This window comes from Scardinius erythrophthalmus, assembly GCF_964197995.2.
Source record: "Scardinius erythrophthalmus genome assembly, chromosome: 25".
Taxonomy (NCBI): domain Eukaryota; kingdom Metazoa; phylum Chordata; class Actinopteri; order Cypriniformes; family Leuciscidae; genus Scardinius; species Scardinius erythrophthalmus.
In genome coordinates this window covers 25,857,638-25,878,589 of record NC_138245.1, presented here as the reverse complement: position 1 = coordinate 25,878,589, position 20,952 = coordinate 25,857,638, and the positions used below count along the sequence as shown (strand labels likewise).

Below are 20,952 nucleotides of genomic sequence, written 5' to 3'. Positions count from 1 at the left end.
TGGCCTATATGAGTTATGATGAGCATACGCGCCCTTAAATGAACAGTTCGCTTAAAAATGAAAACATGCGTGTGGTTTATTTCAACTTTAAACAACCATTTAGATTTGTTGTCAGTGACGTCAAATCAGTCACGGCATGTCTGATATGTGTGAATATGAACAAGCACGAGCGAGATTGAGAAACCATTGCATGGAAGCAACTCAAATATTCTGCTAAACTTCAACTCAATCTTTTGTTCCATGAAAATCACAATATTAAAACAATATTATACCCTTATTGGTATAACTCTGTAAGACTTTATAAATCGTTTCTAAGCTGATCTGAAAACTGTAAGCTGCAATAAATGACTTTCTAATTTTTTATATGTTCAAATTAAGCAGTCATTTTTATATTTTTTTGTTTTTAAAAATCTTGATATCTTAAAAAAAGGAGAAAGAAATCTTGAAACATTAGATCTCAAAATGGGATCTAGAACAGTGGTTTCTCAGCAAACCACCAAAGGTGAAACAGGATGAAATAAACTTAAATTGATATATTATTGTTATTAAAGCAGCACTAGGTAAGAATTCCGTTTTGGTCAAACAACGACCCCTAGAGTCGCTGTGGACTACTTGTATTTAACGTTACTGTCGTAAATACCATTCATGCAGAGCAGTCTCTTCACTCACGGCATGATCCCCTTCCCCCTGTATACCGGTCCCTGTTCAGTCGGATGAAAGCTGTAACGAGTGGAAATAAGGTGTGGCCCATTTAAGAGCTGCGCGCGCCCTGTTGAACTGTCGCAGACTATTGTATGTGCGCCTCGAACACCCCGTAAGCGGGTTGTTTCTGTTTGATGCTCATTCCTGTGTTTGATGCTCATTTGATTGGGGAATAAACACAACGCGTTACAAATTGTCGGACATCGAACAAGCACAGCTAGCCTCCGAAGATGTCTACTAATTCCATCAACAAGAACGCCAGGTGCTTTTTAGCTCACACTAACGAGTGAAAGCTTGTCCGAGTGATATACAATATAAGCAATATAACGTTACTTACAAGTCCAACAGCATGTGAGGACGTGTTGAGGGAAGTGAGGTAGCCTATGCCGTAAAGCAGTCGAATTTTGTAGTTCTTTTTGTTCTCGGGTTACTACCCGAAACCCGAAATTTAAAAGTACGATTAAAAACGATACAGACCCCGTCAGGCTATGGCAGACATGTCATTTAACCTATTGTAAGTCGATGTACCATCGCAAGAGTCATGGAAATATATTATGAAGGTTGAAAAGTTACCTAGTGCTGCTTTAATATTAATATTATATATAAAAAAAATCAAATGAAATATTTAATTTTTTCTTGTCAATACATGTTTTTTATTGAAGCACATACAGTTCTTCAAACTTCTATGGCTACTAATGCTTAAAACTCAGATGCTCTCTTAGGATGTCCTTGATATGGTATGCTTATAGAGCATCAGCATTCAAGACCCAAAAACCTCAGATAATTGGGATTTCTATCATAGCACTGCCATCTACAGGCCCTTGTGAATACATGCAGCTGTGTAGCACCTGCGTTTTCCTCATTTGATCTCATCTGTTGTAACTAATTCACATTCTAATTACAATTCATGAGAGGAATATGACAATCTGGGCTTGACCCGTAGATGTTGGCTCAGTGTATTGATACTGATCAGAAATGACAGCAGCACTGTTCCAGAACCGCAAAGACAGAGAGGAATCTAAAAGAGCGCAACCAGATAGTGAAACGCAGCAGAAATATGAAAGTCCTACAGCATGAAACAGTGCTTATTTAAATATAACACTCCTCATCTGAGATTCAGATTTATTTATAAACCACTCAAAGACACAGATAGAAAATATTCACATTACAGTATACACAATTACAAAAGAACGTCACAACCTTAACAAAGCATTTTTAATCCTTCAAAGCTCATCATGGTGAAATCAAAACATTGCTGTTTAAAACCTAAATTATTCAAATATGGAGGCAATTTTTAAAGGCTATATAGGTTTTAAAACATAAATAAATGATAAAATATGGCACTTAAGATGGCACTAATGTAGTGCATCAGAAAACATCCCTTTTTAAGGGTGATCTTTAAAGGGATAGTTCACCCAAAAATGAAAATTCTGTAGTTTCAAACTCATATGACTGACTTTCTTCTGTGGAACGCAAGGAATTTTAATGAAATGTTTTTAAGAATGCTCTGGTTGCTCGTTTTCATGCACTGAATGGGAACAAAGCTTTCAAGCATTTTAAAATAGTAGACACAAAAGATTCATAAAAGTAGTTCATACGACTGATTGTATTAAAAATGAGTGGCCAAGATATTCTTTAGAAATTCTCTTTTTGGGTTTCACAGAAGATAGATATTAATACGGGTTTGGAATGACATGAGTACGTGAAAAAAATAAATCCTTTATGAGTGAACAATTCCTTTAACGTACAGAACAATCTCCTCATAATGGGCATTAAACAATCTCTCTGATTAACTCGTACACACATGCGCGCATAGATCTTCACACAGACAAACATACACACACTCACGCAATGGTACTGTAGACATGATGTCACATCCTGTTTCGGCTGTATGACATTTTCCATGTTCTCCCGAGAGCCACCCGTTTAGTTTTTGTGCTGTTTAAACATCAGTTTTCCAGTCAACCCCATCTCTGGTCTGGCTCTTTGTCACGCTCAGCCTGTAAATGTTCATGCTGTGGCCTGAATGATGCCAGATGTCTGTTTTGAGCATTTTTTAGCAGTGCATACGCATGGTGGACTCACATATCCAAGTCCCCATCATATGCCAGAGCCAGTGCTTTCTGCGGACTGCTGCTGGGACTGTCCTCTGGGTTCTTACTGAAACGCAAAACATGTTTAAATATGTATACAAACAATTTGCATCATGATTAATTGCAGTTTAAACTATCACCACCAGAGTGCAGAACAAACATGATGTTTCATCTATGATATTTACCAATGAGGGAGTCATAAATGATGTGTTAAAATCATATGCCAGTGGTTTATTTATGGGATAATGCTCATTCAGGCAGTCATTATCTGAAACTAAACTGACGGGAGGGTGATTAGGACCCCGACTGTTTTATTATGTGAGAAGAAAGACCATAGAGTGATATGAAGCACATTAAACTAGCACAGCCTTGTACAAATCAGCCTCACCACAGTAGGAAGGACATCATGATGAGGAGGAGGATCACAACAAACCCAGCTGCCATCAGCCCATATACCCACAACTTGACGCGCCCATCTGTCAGTCAAAATAAACATTAACATTTACAAAGCATTCTGCTTGAGAAAACTGGATCTCGACCACCAGCTGTCAATCAAACAATTCATCCAATAGAGTGCTGCAGGGATGACGTATTTTTCTAGGCCAAAACCTGGAAACCAGTTAGTATTTTAGCACTTCCGTTTAAATTATTGGTTAAACGCCTGAAATAGGATCTGTGGTTAACACAAGTTTAAGATATTCTTTATTCTATGACATAAAATGCAAAAGTAATATTTTGCAGTTTTTAGTTTTTTAAGTGTTTACTTGTCGTGAAAAAGTGCTAACAAGTGTCTAAATGGAACTACAGAGGTTGCTGAGACATTAAACGGCAACACACCGAACAGGTAAACTCATCTACTTACTAGTCCGCTTTCCCATTTTTAGGGAAAATGTTCCTAAAGAGTTTATCGCCTACATTTAGCTTTTTACTTCTGGCAATTGTATTTAAGCTTCAAAATTCATAAAGGTGTGTTCATTTCTAAAGAGATAATCATCAAGAACAAAATGCTTGAGAACCAAAAATGTTTTGTTGGTCACAGAGCTTATTTTCTGCAATAATTCAAAAGCCAATGGAAAATTGGGTTTGTGTCGAGGTTACCGGGGTGATGCTAACTTCTGCCTACAAGAATACATCATCACTGAATCAAGCATAAGGTTGTTGTTAGTACCTGGTCCAAAAGGCTGTAGTGCCCAGTCCTTGATGAGGTTCTTGTTCCGAGTGTGCTCTGGTCTAAGACGTCCTGCGGTGGTTTTCACATCTGCCTTCTTATGGTCCAACCCTGGGGTTCTGGTACAGTAGTCAAGGAACCCATGAGAGGTCATGACCTCTGTGAAGCCCTTCTCACAGCCACAAACTCCATTCTGACAGAAAAAAACATCAGAGTGAGTGGGCTGGATATTTAAATGTGCTACGTTCTTATGCAGATGTGCAGCTGTTAATTGCATGGTATTAGAGGGTGAGATGAAGTTGTGATATATGATAATAAAGGGTTTTACATCTCATCATAACAGAGTGAAACACTGTCGTAAGTCAAATGATACCACACATAGTAAACTCAGCATCTGTCAAAGCTGCTCATTCACTGCTGTAACAAAGATCCAAAGCTACCATGTAACAGCAGCTGTGTTACCAATAGGGTGAATCTCTGTCCCTACCGTAATTCACCAAAAAAATAAATTCTATTAAATTGTTAACCATGTTATCCATAACCATAACCTTATGATTAAAATATAATGACAATAATAATAACATTGTTTTAATTTATTTTTATATTTTAAATATAAACTTATAAAATTGTTAAATTAAAACAAACAGTAATAAAATATATACATTCTTATAGTTTTTAAACTTATAAATAATAATAATAATAATTATTATTATTATTATTATACATATAAAAACCACCCCCAAATTTCCATTACTGTGATGAAAAAATATTCAAAACTATATTGCATTTTTAAATTACAGCAATGCATCTAAGCAAATAAGACAATATTTTGAACTGTTTTTATAATTTAAGTTTTCATTTTAGTTTAAGTTGTAATAATTGTGTTAATAATCATTTTTATTTAGCTTTAATTAATTTTGATTTCAGTTTTAAATTTTTTTGTATTTAAGTTTTTGATGTAATATTTATATTTATATTTTATTTTTAGCTTTAATTAACCAAAAACATTTTTAATAGTTTTACTTTTAGTTAACAATAACAATGAGGAGGCAAGAGAGCAAAATATGCATCATTTTTTTAAAATAAAAAATACTGTTACTATTTTGTTGCTTTTAGTTTTGGGATGAAATAGGACCTGGCCATGTTCAGCCGCGGGATAATGAATCAGACCATGCGTGTTCACAGTGTTCTGTGTTACCTGTGTGCAGAAGGAGAAGGGTTTGTTGCAGGGAGGGTGACACTGTCGTACTACAGACGGCTGGTTCTGAGAGATGCAGCCTCCTAATGTAGAGGAACACTGATTACATTAAGCCAAAATGAAAATTAATAGTTGTGTTTTTCCCAAGTCCTTTCCAATACTAAAAAGGTTATGAAATAAGACACGAATTTGCTTTCTTATAATACTATTTTGAGGATGAATGCATTGATAGTGCGCACCTGTGACGTTGACTCCGTCAGAGCGCTGGCACCACACCAGCCTTCGGTTATGCCTCCACTCACCGGTCATCCATTCATAACTAAGACACGTTCCTCCTGGAAGAACAGACGAAAACAGACACTAGAGTGCTTTTCTGGTTCTGGTTTAGTGGCTGAACAACACTTCCTGTTTATCACTTCTCAGTCTCACAGCTATTTTCTCAAACAGTTAGAGAGGAAATAACATCTATGAAAAACAACAGCTTGGAACTGTCCAAAGGAAGTTTGTTCAAACCAAGAGTCCAATTATTGTGTTCTTTTGAATGTGGCGGACTGATTCTTTTTTACCAATATCAAAATGGTGAAAATAAGTAGCGTATGTTCATGACAAAAAAGCATTAAACTGCTTATGTTTTTTTTGTTTTTTTTTCTCCACTATGGCTTCCCACAAACCTTGGCATGGCCGTGTCTCATACATCTGGCTGGGACAGGAGTCCTGGTTCTCCGGGACTTGTGTGACCACGGCTCTAGAACGAGCCTGTCGACCCCACGTCTCAAAACTCCGCCCGTCCAAACACAGCAGCTGACATGAACTCCATGGTGACCACTTGGTGAGGTGACATTCTCCTGACGTACGAGAGAGAAATTGCAGCCAATGAGTGTTTGCAAAGAGCTTCTAAATTACATTTTAAAATATATTCAAACAGAAAACCGTTATTTTAAATTGTAGAAATATTTCACAATATGACTGTATTTTTAATCAAAGCCTTGAGAATAAGAGACTTCTTTCAACAACAACAACAACAACAACAACAACAACAAAAAAATCTTTATTTGTGCTAGCATTTGTGTTAGATGCAAACCTGGACATGGGATTGTGCAGGGCTGCAATAACTCCATCTCACTGACTTTGCTCTGCGAATTTCCTACACACATCTTATCATCCACCGGAACGGGCTGAGGAGGACCTGAGAGAGAACCCCAGTGCACCACACAGGATATTTCCCTCCGACTTACTCCCTCGCCACAGTCGGCCCCCTGCAAAGAGAGAGAAAGACTACAGACAGAGCAGATCTGAGCTGACAGCATCTGTCATGTTTATGATGCTATACTGAGCAGTTTAGATGTATTTTGTCTTTTCTGTGTTCTGCTGAAATACTTCAGGTCATTTATTTTTTCTAGAGTTCTGTAATTTAGAAAGTGTGGGTAGAAAGAAACCACTCTAGATTTAGCCATAATATAATTGGCTCATAGTCATAACACCATGATGTGGCCTACGCACGGGCTTGTGTCCAACACGCGAAATGATTCACAGCCAGAGAGTGTTTCTGATCTGTTGGTGTTCTGATTGGATAAAAAAGCGTGTTGACTCTGACTCTCAAAGAGACACGTCTGATTGCTCAGGACACCTATTTCATTTTGTAGAGACATGGTATAAAAATGCACCTTTAATTGGTAGCCTTTATTCCACTAGAGAGAAACCATGGAACAAGGGATTTAAAGGGATAGTTCACTTCAAAATGAAAATTCTGTCATCATTTACTCATCCTCAAGTTGTTTCAAACCTGTATGAAAAACCTGTATGAACTATCCCTTTAAAAAACAATTATATTTAAATATAAATAAATATATATATATATATATATTTTTTTTTTTACAATTTATACCTAAAAATGAATTCGACTTTATATTGTAATTATGTATTTTACACCTCCTAAAAATAATTGTTCTTTGTTTTTTTTTTATGCATTTACATTTTTTTACAGCTAAAATTATATACTTTTTTAGACCTAAAATGACTTTTGATGTACACTACTGTTCAAAAGGTTCAGATTTGCTAAGTTTTTAAAAATGTTTTTTAAGAATGCCACACAAACGCTGCATTTATTTGATCAAAATTACAGTAAAAACAATAACATTGTTAAAAACAATGCATAATTACTCCATTCTTCAGTCACATCATCCTTCAGAAATCCTTCTAAAATGATGATTTAATGCTCAAGAAACAAATGAGACAGAACTCTGTCAGAGCTGTTTATAACGGCGTAGCGAGGATAATTTTATCTCATATGAGCTCAGGGGAAACCTTGTTATGATGTGCTCACTTTTGACAGTTTGATGGAAAGCAGTAGCCTTAAGCTACGTGAACATCTTTGGTCTGTTCATTTGTGCTGGCAAAGGACAATGTCTCAGTGGCATCAGCAGTTGTTTGTTCGAGTTTAACTCAGTCAGGTGCACTGCATCAATACTACCTCAACTCTGCATGGTCTCCAGTCCCCAAGTCTCCAGCTGTAGCAGGGCCTAACGGGACAGGGGCGAGTCTGGGAGAGTTGAGATGGACAGGGACGACCTCCCTCACTGGCAGGCTGCAGAACGACCCTGGAACGTGTCATTTGACCTGGAAAATTCACACACATACACACACAGCAAGACACAAACACATGGGATGAGGACCTGAAGTCCAGTGTGAGCACTGTTTTCACGCTTAAATTAAATAAGCGCTCTGGGAAGAGTTTACTCATGGGACTGGCAGAGCCTTGGATGAAGATAAATGAGACTGATAATAGATTTTAATTAAGCCCCAAACAACAGCCGAGTTCAAGGAAGCATGACTGAACTCTCAAGGGTGTAAACATACAGGTGTGTTCTATCTTTCCAAAGATTCTAGATTCATATTTACTCGCCAAGGCTAAAAAAAAGCACCACTAATGTTTTAATAATAATAATAAAAAAAAATCCAGTTATTATTATTGTTGTTGTTGTTGATTTTATTGGCTAGTTTTGAAAAAGAAAGCACCACTTATGTTTTCATAAATAATAATAATATAATAATATTTTATTATAATTATTATTATTATTGTTGTTATTATTATTTTTATTTTATTGGCCAAAGAAGGAAAGCAATACTTTGTTTTCTTCAAAAAAATGTTTTATATTATTATAAAAAGCTAAATATAAAAAATCCAATAGACAAAGTTTAAAAAAATAAAAAGCGAAATATTTATAATTATTATTATTATTATAATATTAACAATATTATTATTATTATTATTATTATTCTTATATAAATTGGAGATCGTACTTTGGCTTCCACAGGTGTGTGAACATTCTGACCAGGTGGACCACTCTGTGATCAGGCAATTAACAGGGCAGCCCACCTCACAGGGGGCAGAGAGCTTTCCACGTGAAGGACCCAACTAGAAAAGATAACAAAAACATTCAAAACATTGGATTCCTATTGAGCATTTATTGTGAAAGAATTCCAGTAAGAAAACAACAGTCACCTCTTTGCACATGCTCAGTTCCACCAGCTTCCCATCGCTGCGGACACAGTTCAGGAGTCGGGTCTTAATCCCCCGGCCACACACTGCGCTTTCACTGAGCTGACAGCTACTCCAGTCTTCAACACAAACAGACACACACACACACACACACGCACGCACAGCACACACAATTCACTCCCTGCACTTCACTGAACAATTTTTTGACAATCTGTAAATTGTGATAGTGTGAACCAGTGGCGAGGCTACATTAGGAACAGGATGGCACTGGTCCTCTCAGATTGATGGCTGGTCACCAAATGACCAGCCATCCAAATGAGACACCAAATAGTTTTTTTGTGGGAGAGAAGAAAAATCCTGCATGCATACATTAATACAATAATCACTCAAATACATGAACATAGGAACTAATTGCATGTGTAAACATGCAAAGAATAAAGCAAGAATTAATAAGATCCTGGTGGATGAGCGCTGATCTTCCAGTTGTGTGCTTCTATTCTATAGACGAATCCGGCGAAACTACCGGAAGTAAGCGGGCGCCATTACTGAGCTGTTGCTGGGTAGCGTTGCGCCATTGCCTCCTATTGGTTTGGTTGCGTCCACTGGAATAAACAGCCCGCAATTTACGACTGTCACTAACGTTACATCTACAACTTTACTATTCTTCCTCTGCAGAGTTATTTGAACAGTATAAGTGTTGTTAATGGTCTGTGAAGATCGGACAGGTCCTTTAAGAACTATGTATTTATCATCTGGTAGAGTGTGCATTATTTGACCAACCCATACGGAGCTCAGATAATTTTTTGACCCTCTATCAGTGACCTGTAGTTGGCATTTTGTTGATCATCGGATGCCAGGCGAAGGAGAAAATACTCTTGAATACCTTTAAAACAACCGAAGGGGCGCGTTGGGGCAGTAACTTAGTAGCATTAACGTTACTGTATTTGCTTGACTGTGACTCTCACTCTGAGAACCAACAACGCTAGCAGTTAGCTGTACCTTACCCTTTCCTTTTGAAATGTGAAAATGAGATAAATAATGGTCACAAAATAAAAACATGAATTCGTTTATTTGATATCATTAATTTATTTATTGTTGCCAAATGGACAGATCTTTTAATAGTTTCCTCGTTAGCTTGCCTAGCTAGCATAGTTATTGCCAAGCTATTTTCATAAATAATCTGTAAGATCGTTTGTACCTTCATCTGTGACTGGAGGCCACTGTCTAACATCATCAACCTAACAAGTCATACTGCCTGCAGCTGTCATCGAGGGTGCGTTTGCGTTATCACGGAGGTTTGTTTACATACTAGTAACAGCTCAGTAATGGCGTCGCCACAAGATGGCAGCCTACACAGAACGCTCGTCGGATTCGTCTATAGAGAATGGTAAATGCTAGATCTGTCAATCAATCAGCTTCCGCAGCATAACAGTCTCCGATCGGTCTTTACTCGTCGTCCCTGCTATCCGCTATAACTGACATCCAAGCTCTGTTCGTAATCGCATACTGTCTGAATAGTTTCTATTCGTTGATCTTCGTAACGTTGTCAAATGACGTTAGAAAACACTGCACCATCGTCATCATCACGACGCAATCAGATCTCAGATGTCCTATAGCTTTAGCAAAGCAGTATGGAATGCCAATGTATGAGAATTATCTCAAGATCTACGAGTCGTGTTATGTTGTGTATGGGCTCGTTTGAATTGAGAACACCTGCTCTAAATAAAAATTAAGGCTGCTCCGATTGATCGGTCGCCGATCACGATCGGCCGATAATTGCTTTGGGATGTTTGGTCGGCGGTCTCTATAAAGGCCGATCCAGAAAAGCCGATCACATGACGCAAAACTCGCAAGACAATTTTTTTACGCGCTGCTAAAAATGGATTCACCGCTCTGGCAGTTCTACATGAGCAATCTGCAGTGTGTGTACCAAGTAAATACCACGACGTGGAAAGCAAGCAAAACATTTTAATACCACCAACTCATCAGACATTAGAAGGTTAGTCACCGAAAGGAATATTATATGAGGCGTTTTCAAAGTGAGCTCGCGCTAAGAGTTCAGCAACTCACTAGCTGTTGGTAAAACAGTTGGTCTTTCCGGCTCTTGCACAAGCAGCACGGACCTACCTCTGTGCTGATAGCGAGTGTTGATAGCATTGACTGTAAAAAATAGGTTGATAGCGAGCGGTAAATTCGTTATTTCAAATCATAGTTTCAAATAGGCGCGCTCATAATAGCATCGCGCGTCTTTTCAGAATTGCATAGCAACGAAAGACGTCATGGGAGAGCAACTGTGCTAATCACAAAGACCTTTTCTACATTTAAGGCATTAAACATAACTGTAGGCTACATTCTCTTATCACCAAGCAGAAATACGTGTTCTGATAATGTTCACATTCTCTGAAGATTAAACGAACGGTCGCGGAGGCGCACTTCAATAAAGTAACTTACGTCATCTAATATTGAGGAAGGTCTGTAATATAACGTTAGTTAAATAAGGTTGGCCTATAGCTACGTTAATATTCTTTATCGGGTTAATTGCGAGTGAGCTGTTTAACTGAGGGAGTGACATAGAAAATAAACAGATTCAAGCTGTATTCAATCAACATCAGCAAATATTGGTGTAGATGCTTGGATTGGAATAGAGTTTGAAACATGTTGTAAAGAAAGAGCTTAAACTCTCGTTGGCAGCGTAAGTTACATTATACACAATTTCTCAAAGTTGTAAATAAAACAATATATTTATGTTTTACATAAAATTACTATTTCATTTTTTGGCAACCCTTTAAATTAGGGAACACATAATGTTATTCACTGCAGAATAAGCCATTAATATGTGCTTTATAAATAATATACAGGAAATATGCTAGTAATATGCATGCTAAAGCAAGTTAATAATGAATAGTTTCCCTAAAATGTTGCTAGTCAGCAATAATCATGCCTTGAATCTGTTGATGGTATGTTATATTTGTATGTCTCAAAATGTTAATTTCTATTCTCAAAACTAGCCAGAAGTCATGGTTTAAGGAGTTAATTAAAAAAAGTCATACAGGAAAGTTGTTTGTCAAGCCCTGTTCCCAATAACCAAGCACAGGCTGCTACGTTAATATGCTGAACATGTTGCTTGCAAATAAATACACAGTTGTAAATTCATAATATGTTTTCTTCTCTTAATTGTAATACATAATGTACATTGTTGTTAAATATAGTTTAATAAATAATGCTACATGATAAAAAGAAGGCTGTGAGGCTACCCTGTAATCGGTAATCGGTGATCGGTATCGGGTGATACAGTTTCCAGTAATCGGTATCGGTGATCGGTCCCAAAAATCCTGATCGGAGCACCTCTAATAAAAATATGTTTTCTACTATGGTTTACTAATGTTTGGTGAAGCTACAAACCAAAACGCGGCCCAAAAGCCACATGTGTAAACTGTTTACATGTATTTGGTATTGGTCTCTACCTGAAACTATTATGCTTGATGTATTCTGTTAGTTGAGACCTTTTCAACCATATATAACTGTTATGCATGATGCTCAGCAGATCACATTTTTACATTTTTATTTTCAATTTAGGCATATTTTATTCTGCTTAGGTGTCAACATTTGTTTTTATCTCATGTATTGTAAAATGATGTACTTCAGTTTGAGAGTAGGCACTGAGGTCCACCCTGTTTCACCAGGGTCCACTCACTTTAAAATGTCTGGCCTCGCCACTGGTGTGAACGTTTGTTACAGTACCTGAGTAAACGTAGGAGTATTTGAGACAGGTCATATTGATACAGGGTTGAGTCTGGTTTAGATCAGGGCAGGTATGATCTCCTTCTGGCCACCTCAAAACAGTTCTACTCCTCCACCTCAAATCACCGGCATTACAGTCCTTGAGGAATGCAGACATCAATCACACCAGTATAAAATCATACATATCCTAATAGGGACTTTTCATTCATTGTGTTTACAGTAATGCATTTTAATTAAACTCACCCCAAAAACTTCTGGGACTCCAAAATGTAAGTAGTTTAATCTTAATTATAATTATTGTAGTTACTTATTTTAATATGTGGTCATTGGCGCTGGAGCAAAAAAGGTTGTAACTGTAGTAAGTGGATTTTTCTCTATGTAAACAGTTGAGTATCAAGATAAAAATGACAGGCTTTATGATATATTCAGTATAACAAGTTAGTAAGCAATTTTACCCCATGTGTGTCATGTCAACAATCATAATGTTAAAGTCATGTGGCTGTACCTTCAAAACAATGTGCATTTTATTGTTTATTCAGGTGCGATAACTTGCCCCCTAGACGTCCATTAAAATGCATTACTGTAAAAGCTTGTTTTTGCTAATGTAGGGACATGCCACAATCTTTTTCAGTGGTAATCAACAAGTGCTAAACATGCACATTCCAATCAATTCACCATTTGACATTTTTAGAAATTATACTTATTAATGAACCTATTTTTATTGTGGGAACTTTGAACCATCCATCATCCAACTGGAATATATTTACTAAAGTAATAAATGTTCATTTTAGTCATCCCATCATGACAAGCTTCCCTCCATCCTGACATTTTATTATCCATTCATCAGCCCCTCCATCTATTCATCCATCAGTCAAACTGACCACGGTACATTTGGTCCACTGGCTCCACTCTGATGTCACACAGTGGGCGGGGCACGGCAGTAGACAGGTCTCAGCTGTGATTGGCTGTTCCTCCTGGGCACACAGTGAGTCATCCACAACCTCATCCTGGTTTTCTCCTCCCCTTTTCAAGCAGCTGTCAGTCAGAGACAAACAAAAGTTATTTTTATAATTTAAATGAAACTATAAAGAGCCTAAAATTCAGACGTGGTCTAGGGTTGTTGTGGCACCTCTCAGTCAGGGTGAGAGCACAAATACAGAACAACCAGAAAACGTTGTTCAGTTATAACATTACCCATAGTATCCCATCATCCCCTCCTGACCTCACTTTAGTCTGAAGGGCAGAGTTACGACCTCACTTATCTTTTGTTATGACCTCATGAATCTGTTTGGCACTGTTGTGACCTCTCGTCGGTTTTGAACGCTGACTTATGAGACAATTTTGCTGTGTGACGCACACAGGATCTGTTTTATCATTGTCCAACAGAGGTAAAACACAATATATTGTCCTGCTGTATTGTGGCAGAATGGGGACATTTTAAAAAGACATTCTCAGTACGAGAGACAACTTCTTTCTAATGAAACTTTTAAAGAGATAATTTGCTCATTAAAAGACTAAGCGTGATAAGCTCACTGGGTTTTGCAGGTCCGGAAACCCTCTCCGCAGAAAGGCTGTGTCGATCCAGTGTTCGTGAGATTGTTTGTTGGCGTTATGATGCACATGGACCAGGACTCCACTTCCCACACATACTGACTGCAGTCAGAGTAACAGGGAAGTACCTCAGACACCTGATCACAGACAAGATAGCTATGATTTTAGTTATGGCAGCATGCACACAAGTGTGTGTTGTGCATCTCTGTGTATACAAAGTATGTACAGAAAAAAGATAACATGCTAATATTTATCCAGGCAGGCACACACACACTTTTAAGGACAAAATATTATAACACACACAAATCTCTAGGGTACTCACCTGAGCCTTTGTAGATATTCATATCAGCAGAACATGACCAGCAGCAAAACCACAAGAAAGAAAGAGGAATGAATTGGGGAAAGGAAGAGGAAACGAAAGGGGAAAGGAAATATGAATAGGAAAGTGGAATGGGAAGGGGAAAAAAGTAGAGCAAAGTAAAGGAAAATAAGAAGTAAAGAAAGGAAATAAAAATAAAGGAAAACAAAGGCAATAAAAAATAAAGGAAAGGGGAAGGAAAAGGAATTGGAAAATGAAAAGAAACAAATGCATAAAGAAAAGGATATGAAAGAAAGGAAGAGGAAATTAATGGAGAGAGGAAAGGAAAAGAAAGATGAAAGAAAAGAGCAAGGAAGAAGAAAGAAAAAGGAAAGTACCAAAATAGGAAAGTAAAGCAAAGCAAAGGAAATGAAAAAGGAAATAAAAAGAAAGGACATTTAAAAAATGGGGGAAAGGAAAGGAAAAGGGAAATAAATAAAATGAATGGGGAAGGAAACAGAAAAGGAAAGTAAATGAAAAGAAAAGGGAAAGAAAATGGAACAAATGCATAGAGAAAAGAATATTAGGAAAGGGAAAGGGAAATTGGAAAATAAATAAAATAGGAATAGGAAAGGGAAATTGAAAAAAGTGTAAAGTGAACGTAAAGCAAAGGAAAGAAAAAAGAGAAAAGAAAAAAAATGCGGAAAGGGAAAGGAAATTACAGGAATGGGAAAAGGAAATTAAAAGGAAAAAGTATTAATGCAGAAAGAAAGGGAAATGAAAGTAAGAGGAAGCGGAAAGTAATAGGGAATAGGAAAACAGGAAATTGAAAAAGGGAAAGAAAAGGAAAGAATTTCTATTAGTTTCTACTGGAAGATGTTTGCCCCCACCGTAGATTCTTTATTTAGTGGTTCATTTATATGAGGGAAACTGAGCTGAAGGAAATGCTTGCTGACTCCAGTTCAGATCCATGAAACTTTAATGTTGCTTGACCTGCCCTGATGGAAAATAAAATAAAGAGAGTGAAATAAAAGGAAAACGAGCAAAAAGATGGGGGGATAAGAGGTTCAGTCCCTGGAGGTTTGGATCCTCTCCAGTCTTATGTAGCTGAGAAACAGCTGAAAGTGGGCAGGCAGGGGAAGACCCCCAAAGCCAGATGAATTATACATTACACAGCAGCTTTACACACACACTGCCTCGTCCTCTGTGACTCTCGCTCACAGATGAAGAAACACTATTCATGAATATATGAACACATACAATTTAAGCATACACGTGTGTGCATGTGTACAGCATGTGCTTTTTCTAGGCTATTTTAAATAGACTGAACATCTCAATTGTAAATCTAATGCTAAATGTCTCTGGATATGTCAAGTTATCAGAACAACTCTTCTCTATTCTCACCTGATTTTTGTAATTGAGTTTTGGGCAGGGTCGACCTCCATTGAAAGGCTTCTCTCGTAGCCACTGAGAGCGAACTTTTACACCCCCACCACAGGAGGCGCTGCAGGCGGACCAATTCGACCACTCACTCAGCTTGCAGTCCGTAAAACAGGCCACATGACACAATTCTTCTTCATAACCTATAACAACATGCATGGCACTTACTTCTTAGAAATAACATTGAGAAATACAATATATACTGTATATATTGAAGAGCACATCACCAGGGCTGCTACAGAGATTTGGATCCACCAGTTTTCCCAGGTGATCGAGACAGGCGAGAGCTCGGTAGCGCTTCCCGTGCCCACACTCGCTGTTCTTCCTCTGAGCTCGCCAGTCCTGGACTGTCTTTTGGCCTTGGTGGGAAACTCCTTGGATGAAAGGATGGCCAGCAATATTCTTTGCTGGTGAGAGCAAACAAGGAGACCAGGGACCCTGAGGCTTGGTGTGAAATTCAGAACAAGGACAAGCTTCTTTCTCCATGAGAGGAAACAACTCCTCCTGTTGGCATCGCCAGCGCTTCTTACTGCGACCTGAGAGTTTGGACGGAAGGGGAGCTTGGATGGTGTGTGTGCTTTCAGAAAACATTGTGATAATCAGAATGCAGTCAGTTTACCTATCAGAGATCGGGTACGAGTGCGCCAGCTTCCACAGCCTTGACATTGGGTGAATCTGCTCCAGGAGGTGAAGCTGCATTCATCTCTACATGGCACTCGACACTCCCTCACCGGGACGGGCATCACTCCTGCCCACCTCACGCAGTCTGTCATATCTGCAGGAGAATAATCTGCACCAACACACGACACCTCTGCAAACATGAGGAAAAGGAGAAAGCCAAAGACATTTTTTTTATTTTGTTCAAAAGTAGTATGAAATATGTTGGACACTATGTCAAACCAGAATTATTTAAGTATGATTCAGATACCATTTAAGTTTTTATTAAAGTCCCCTTGTAGTGAAAATCAAGTTTTTAATGTTGTTTATATGTGTATGTGGTGTTTTTAATATGCTTTAAGAGAAGCCATGTGCAAATTCATCAGTTAAACACCATTGCTGAGTATTTTCTCCTTAAAACTGCAGTGAAAAAAGACGGGTTGAAATTCTCTAACGTGTAACCAATCCCGTCAACGTGCGGGCGGGTCGCTCTGAAGAGAAGCCAGGTTATTTCAGTATATTTTTCTGTTGACATGAAAAATCAGGTACATTTAGCAATGTAGTTGTTGAATTATGTATATGACGTTTATTACAATGTTATGATGAACCATTTGCCTTTCTCCACTGACGTTCTAAATTGTTCAGAGCGTTTATACGAATGCTGTTTTTTAGAAGGCAACTGTCTGACTCTGAGATGGCGAACGGGAACATCGTTTCTGTAACATTAGAAACACATTATTAGCTGTGTGATAACGTACTCAAGCAAAATTTTAATCATATCAATAACCGAGATGTGCTCGACATAGAGAGCAATACATAAAACGGATTACCATTCTGATGCATCTTCCACTTCTTCTTCTTCTGAATCAGTTTCTGGTTCAAACATATATGGCTGAATTAAACCGGTATTTCCACTTGCCATCATGTATCGTTTACTACAGTAAAGTTGACAGAGTGGATCTCTGAGCTGGAGTGAGTGAGTGGAGGCGGGGACTAATATGTATATCCATATATCTACGTATACTAAATGGAGCGAGGGTGTAGAGTTACATTCAAGCTATTTTAAGGCATGAAAAAATTATTTTCACAGGGAAAAACATTTAAATATGTAATTTTGATGATCAAAGATCACAGTTTTAAGGGATACAATTATAGACTACAGGGGAACTTTAATGTTTTGAATTGTTTTTATTTTTATATTTTCCATTTTAATATTTGTTAAAGTTTCAGCAATTATGTTGTGTGCTTTTGTCATTTAAAAAAATTATGTCTATGTAGTTTTTATACATTTTTATTTCAGTTTTAGTTCTAGTTATTTTAGTACATCAAAAGTACAAGTTAAACTAAATGAAAACAAACGTTTTTTATATTTATTTATTTATAGCAACACAAATGTTATCTGTGTCAAACATAATGAAACATCCATTTAATGTGACAAAATGAAAAATGTATCATCATTTCCTCACTCTCTTTCTTTCTTCCATGAAACATAAGAGAAGATATTTAGAAAAATGTCTGTTTTTCGTCCTTGCAAAGAAAGTCAATGGGGTCCAGTGTTGTTTTGTATGGACAGTGTACAGTCAAAAATATTCTTCAAACTTTTTTTTTTTTGTGCTCCATAGAAGAAAGAAGAGGTTTTGAATGACATGGCTGAGTAAAAAAAAAAAAAAAAGACAAAACTTTCAATCCTGGTTTTGGGGCCCGCTTAACGCACATTCTAAACACATTCTAATGTAAATTGTATCGAATGTAACAAATCAATAAAGAACGATTTTACAAATGACTTGCATAGATAATCATTCTGCTCGTGTTTCCTGAAGCCCAGTGTGTGCATCTTGAGGAAGTAATACATTTTCTTAGAAATACCCTGTCTCATTCTCTAAAACTGACAGGCAGAATTTGGTCCTGTTCACTGCAAACCGCACTCTGAAAGGAACCCGGCTGAGTCTTGATAGGCCAGCACTTGCCATTAAATTTACATGAAGCACCAGCAGGGCATTTTAAAACGGCTCGGAGACACAGATGTCAGATGTCACACCACGCTGTGTGTCCTCTCTGACGTTTTGACAATTTTCTATAAGATGGGGATGTGAGGAAAATTACCAGCAAGAAACCTTCAGGCAGCCCAGAAGTCCCTCTGAATAGCTAAGATAAGTTATCGTCCTACAGTAACCCCGCTTTTGCAGAACTTCCTTAATAAAACTTTAAATTATACAGAGATCCTAATCTGTCTCTTACCTCTTGTCTCGAGGCCAACGCCGCATGCCTCTACGGGCCCACCCACAGCCTGCCTCACCGAATCAGGTACCAGAACGCACTGATGCCAGCGGTGGGTCTGCCATCTGCCAGGAAACATCCGTGCACAGAAAACATGTCGCAGTGTCTGGCTAATATCCAATTACATTTCATAAACATTTTGTATTTTGTTGGCACGTTTAGTAGGGATACACATTACCACCTTTTAATTGAGTAACACCACATGTTGCACATGGTTTTATTATATTTGGGTAGTTGTCTTAAAAAATGCTTTCAACTACTTTTAAAAGGTCGATGGAAACCTTTACATTTATTCATTTTATATTCATTGTTTTTCTTAATTTTATGAATGCTGAAATGTTTAAATCAGGAAAATTGTAGTTTACAGTTATAATAATAAAAAAAATCATATCTCGAGTTCATGGTATGTACTTTCAATGGTATTTATGTATACACGTTGATATCAAGTTAATGACGGACGCGAGAAGCGAGAGATTTGTACTTCATTATCTATTATCTAGTAGCTTTATAGTACTGTGCAGATCGAGATCTTTTATTCCGAAAAGACACATTATATTGATCAAAACTTACAGTAAAGACATCATAATGTAAGCAAAATCTATTTCAAATAAACTGTGTTATTTTGAACTTACTGTTCATCAAAGAATCCTGGATAAACTGCATCAGATCTTCCACAAAAACATTGAGAAGCAAAACTGTTTTCAACATCGATAATAATAAGAAATGTTTCTTGAGCAACAAATCAGCATATTAGAATGATTTCTGAAGGATCATGTGACACTGAAGACTATATATATATATATTCAAATAGAAAACAGTTATTTAAAATTGTATTAAAATTTCACAGTATTACAGATTGTACTATTTGTTTGAGCATAAGAGACTTCTTTCAAAAACACCACACCAACGTTAGTCAATGACTTTTGAAACATCATCACTAAACCGGTCAGCATTTGAGTAATTCAATTCATTTAATTTCGTTTAGTTTCTATAAATTTCAAATTAACTGGCTGCTAGTTAACTTGTTGGCTTAGTGCGTCCAACTTTTCCCATTTAAATTATGAAACCATTTCTTTCTTTACCTGTAAATTGGGCACAGAGGAGGTGGATCACATTCTCTCTCCTCAAAAAGAGTGTCCGGGCACTCTTGACCTCCGTTAGCAGGTCTCTGGATAATAATCCTATGACGAGACTGGTTTGGGGCAGTAGCATTCACTAAAGAAGCAAAGATGATCACAGAATAGAAAAAAAATACATAAAGGTCAAACATTTAGCTTGTCAAGTTGTGCCTAGTTAGGACATGTTGTTAGGGTTGGTGGAATATGTGCTTACCTGATAAACAGGAAGAGGGACAGGCACTCCATTCACTAAAAGGTGTGATGATGCAGTCAGTTTTGCAAGGTAAGGGGCAAGACCGTATCGTGTCAGGACGAGAGGATTCAGGACACCTGAAGTAGAGTCAAGACACGAGATAGAGGTTATCGTCAAAGAAGTCTACACAGATTTTAGGATTAAAGTTTTTATGGATGGAATTTTATTACCGTTTTGGCAGTACGTGTCCGTTCCCAGCTCTCCTGCACGTGACTTGGCGCATCTGTACCCCTGTACCACAGGTGGTATCATTCTCCATCTGGGCTGTGCTGTTACCGTCACTCTCGTCTGTGATGGTGTTTGGCACACAGGGATGCCAAGGTGAAGTATCCCAGTAGTGCACTGTGCATGGGTGCGTGCTGCAGGATCTCCACTGCTCCAGCTCAGGAGCCGGAGGACATGGCTTTCCATCTACGACCAAACTAAATAGCTCAGGATGCTTTTTTATTTTGATTCTTTGATGAATAGAAAGTTAATAAGAACAGCATTTAAAAAAAAAAAATATAGGAATTTGGTATCAATGTAAAAGTCGTTACTGTCACTTTAGATCAATTTCATGATCCCATGACCAACACACACATGTTGGGTTTTAATGTTTTATGGGGACATTCCATAGACACGGTGACATAATGGTTTTTATACTGTACAAAGTGTATATTCTATCTCCTTACACTAACCCTACCCCTAAGCCTACCCATCACAGAAAACAGTCTGCATTTTTACATTTTAGGACAAGGATTTTGGACATTGACATTTTTGTGGGTACACTTTATCCCAATAACATATTAGGTATATACTTGTACCACACACACACACACACACACACACACACACACACACACACACACTTAAGGACAAAGGACCATGTGTTTTATGGGTCAAATGCAGGGTATGTCCTAAATGAGTGTGTCATAAAAGAATGTATAATTAATGAAAAAGAGCTGATTTATGGGGACT

At 37.6% G+C, this 20,952-nt stretch overlaps 1 protein-coding gene across 1 annotated transcript in view; it reads right to left on the bottom strand.

Annotated features, from left to right (window-relative positions):
* Positions 1 to 1,340: 1,340 nt before the first annotated feature.
* thsd7bb (thrombospondin, type I, domain containing 7Bb) overlaps positions 1,341 to 20,952 on the bottom strand; it is a 56,499-nt gene continuing 36,887 nt past the window's right edge. The window contains exons 9-28 of the mRNA XM_081357218.1: positions 20,166 to 20,406; positions 19,957 to 20,072; positions 19,707 to 19,839; positions 18,586 to 18,689; positions 16,310 to 16,501; positions 15,918 to 16,226; positions 15,655 to 15,833; positions 13,935 to 14,089; positions 13,283 to 13,436; positions 12,402 to 12,540; positions 8,664 to 8,779; positions 8,462 to 8,576; positions 7,632 to 7,777; positions 6,243 to 6,417; positions 5,833 to 6,006; positions 5,401 to 5,496; positions 5,162 to 5,244; positions 3,964 to 4,156; positions 3,184 to 3,271; positions 1,341 to 2,862 (exon numbers count right to left, since the gene is read on the bottom strand). Coding sequence (XP_081213344.1) covers positions 2,784 to 2,862; positions 3,184 to 3,271; positions 3,964 to 4,156; positions 5,162 to 5,244; positions 5,401 to 5,496; positions 5,833 to 6,006; positions 6,243 to 6,417; positions 7,632 to 7,777; positions 8,462 to 8,576; positions 8,664 to 8,779; positions 12,402 to 12,540; positions 13,283 to 13,436; positions 13,935 to 14,089; positions 15,655 to 15,833; positions 15,918 to 16,226; positions 16,310 to 16,501; positions 18,586 to 18,689; positions 19,707 to 19,839; positions 19,957 to 20,072; positions 20,166 to 20,406 — 2,987 coding nt within the window. The 3' untranslated portion in view covers positions 1,341 to 2,783. The remainder of the gene's footprint in view (positions 2,863 to 3,183; positions 3,272 to 3,963; positions 4,157 to 5,161; positions 5,245 to 5,400; positions 5,497 to 5,832; positions 6,007 to 6,242; positions 6,418 to 7,631; positions 7,778 to 8,461; positions 8,577 to 8,663; positions 8,780 to 12,401; positions 12,541 to 13,282; positions 13,437 to 13,934; positions 14,090 to 15,654; positions 15,834 to 15,917; positions 16,227 to 16,309; positions 16,502 to 18,585; positions 18,690 to 19,706; positions 19,840 to 19,956; positions 20,073 to 20,165; positions 20,407 to 20,952) is intronic.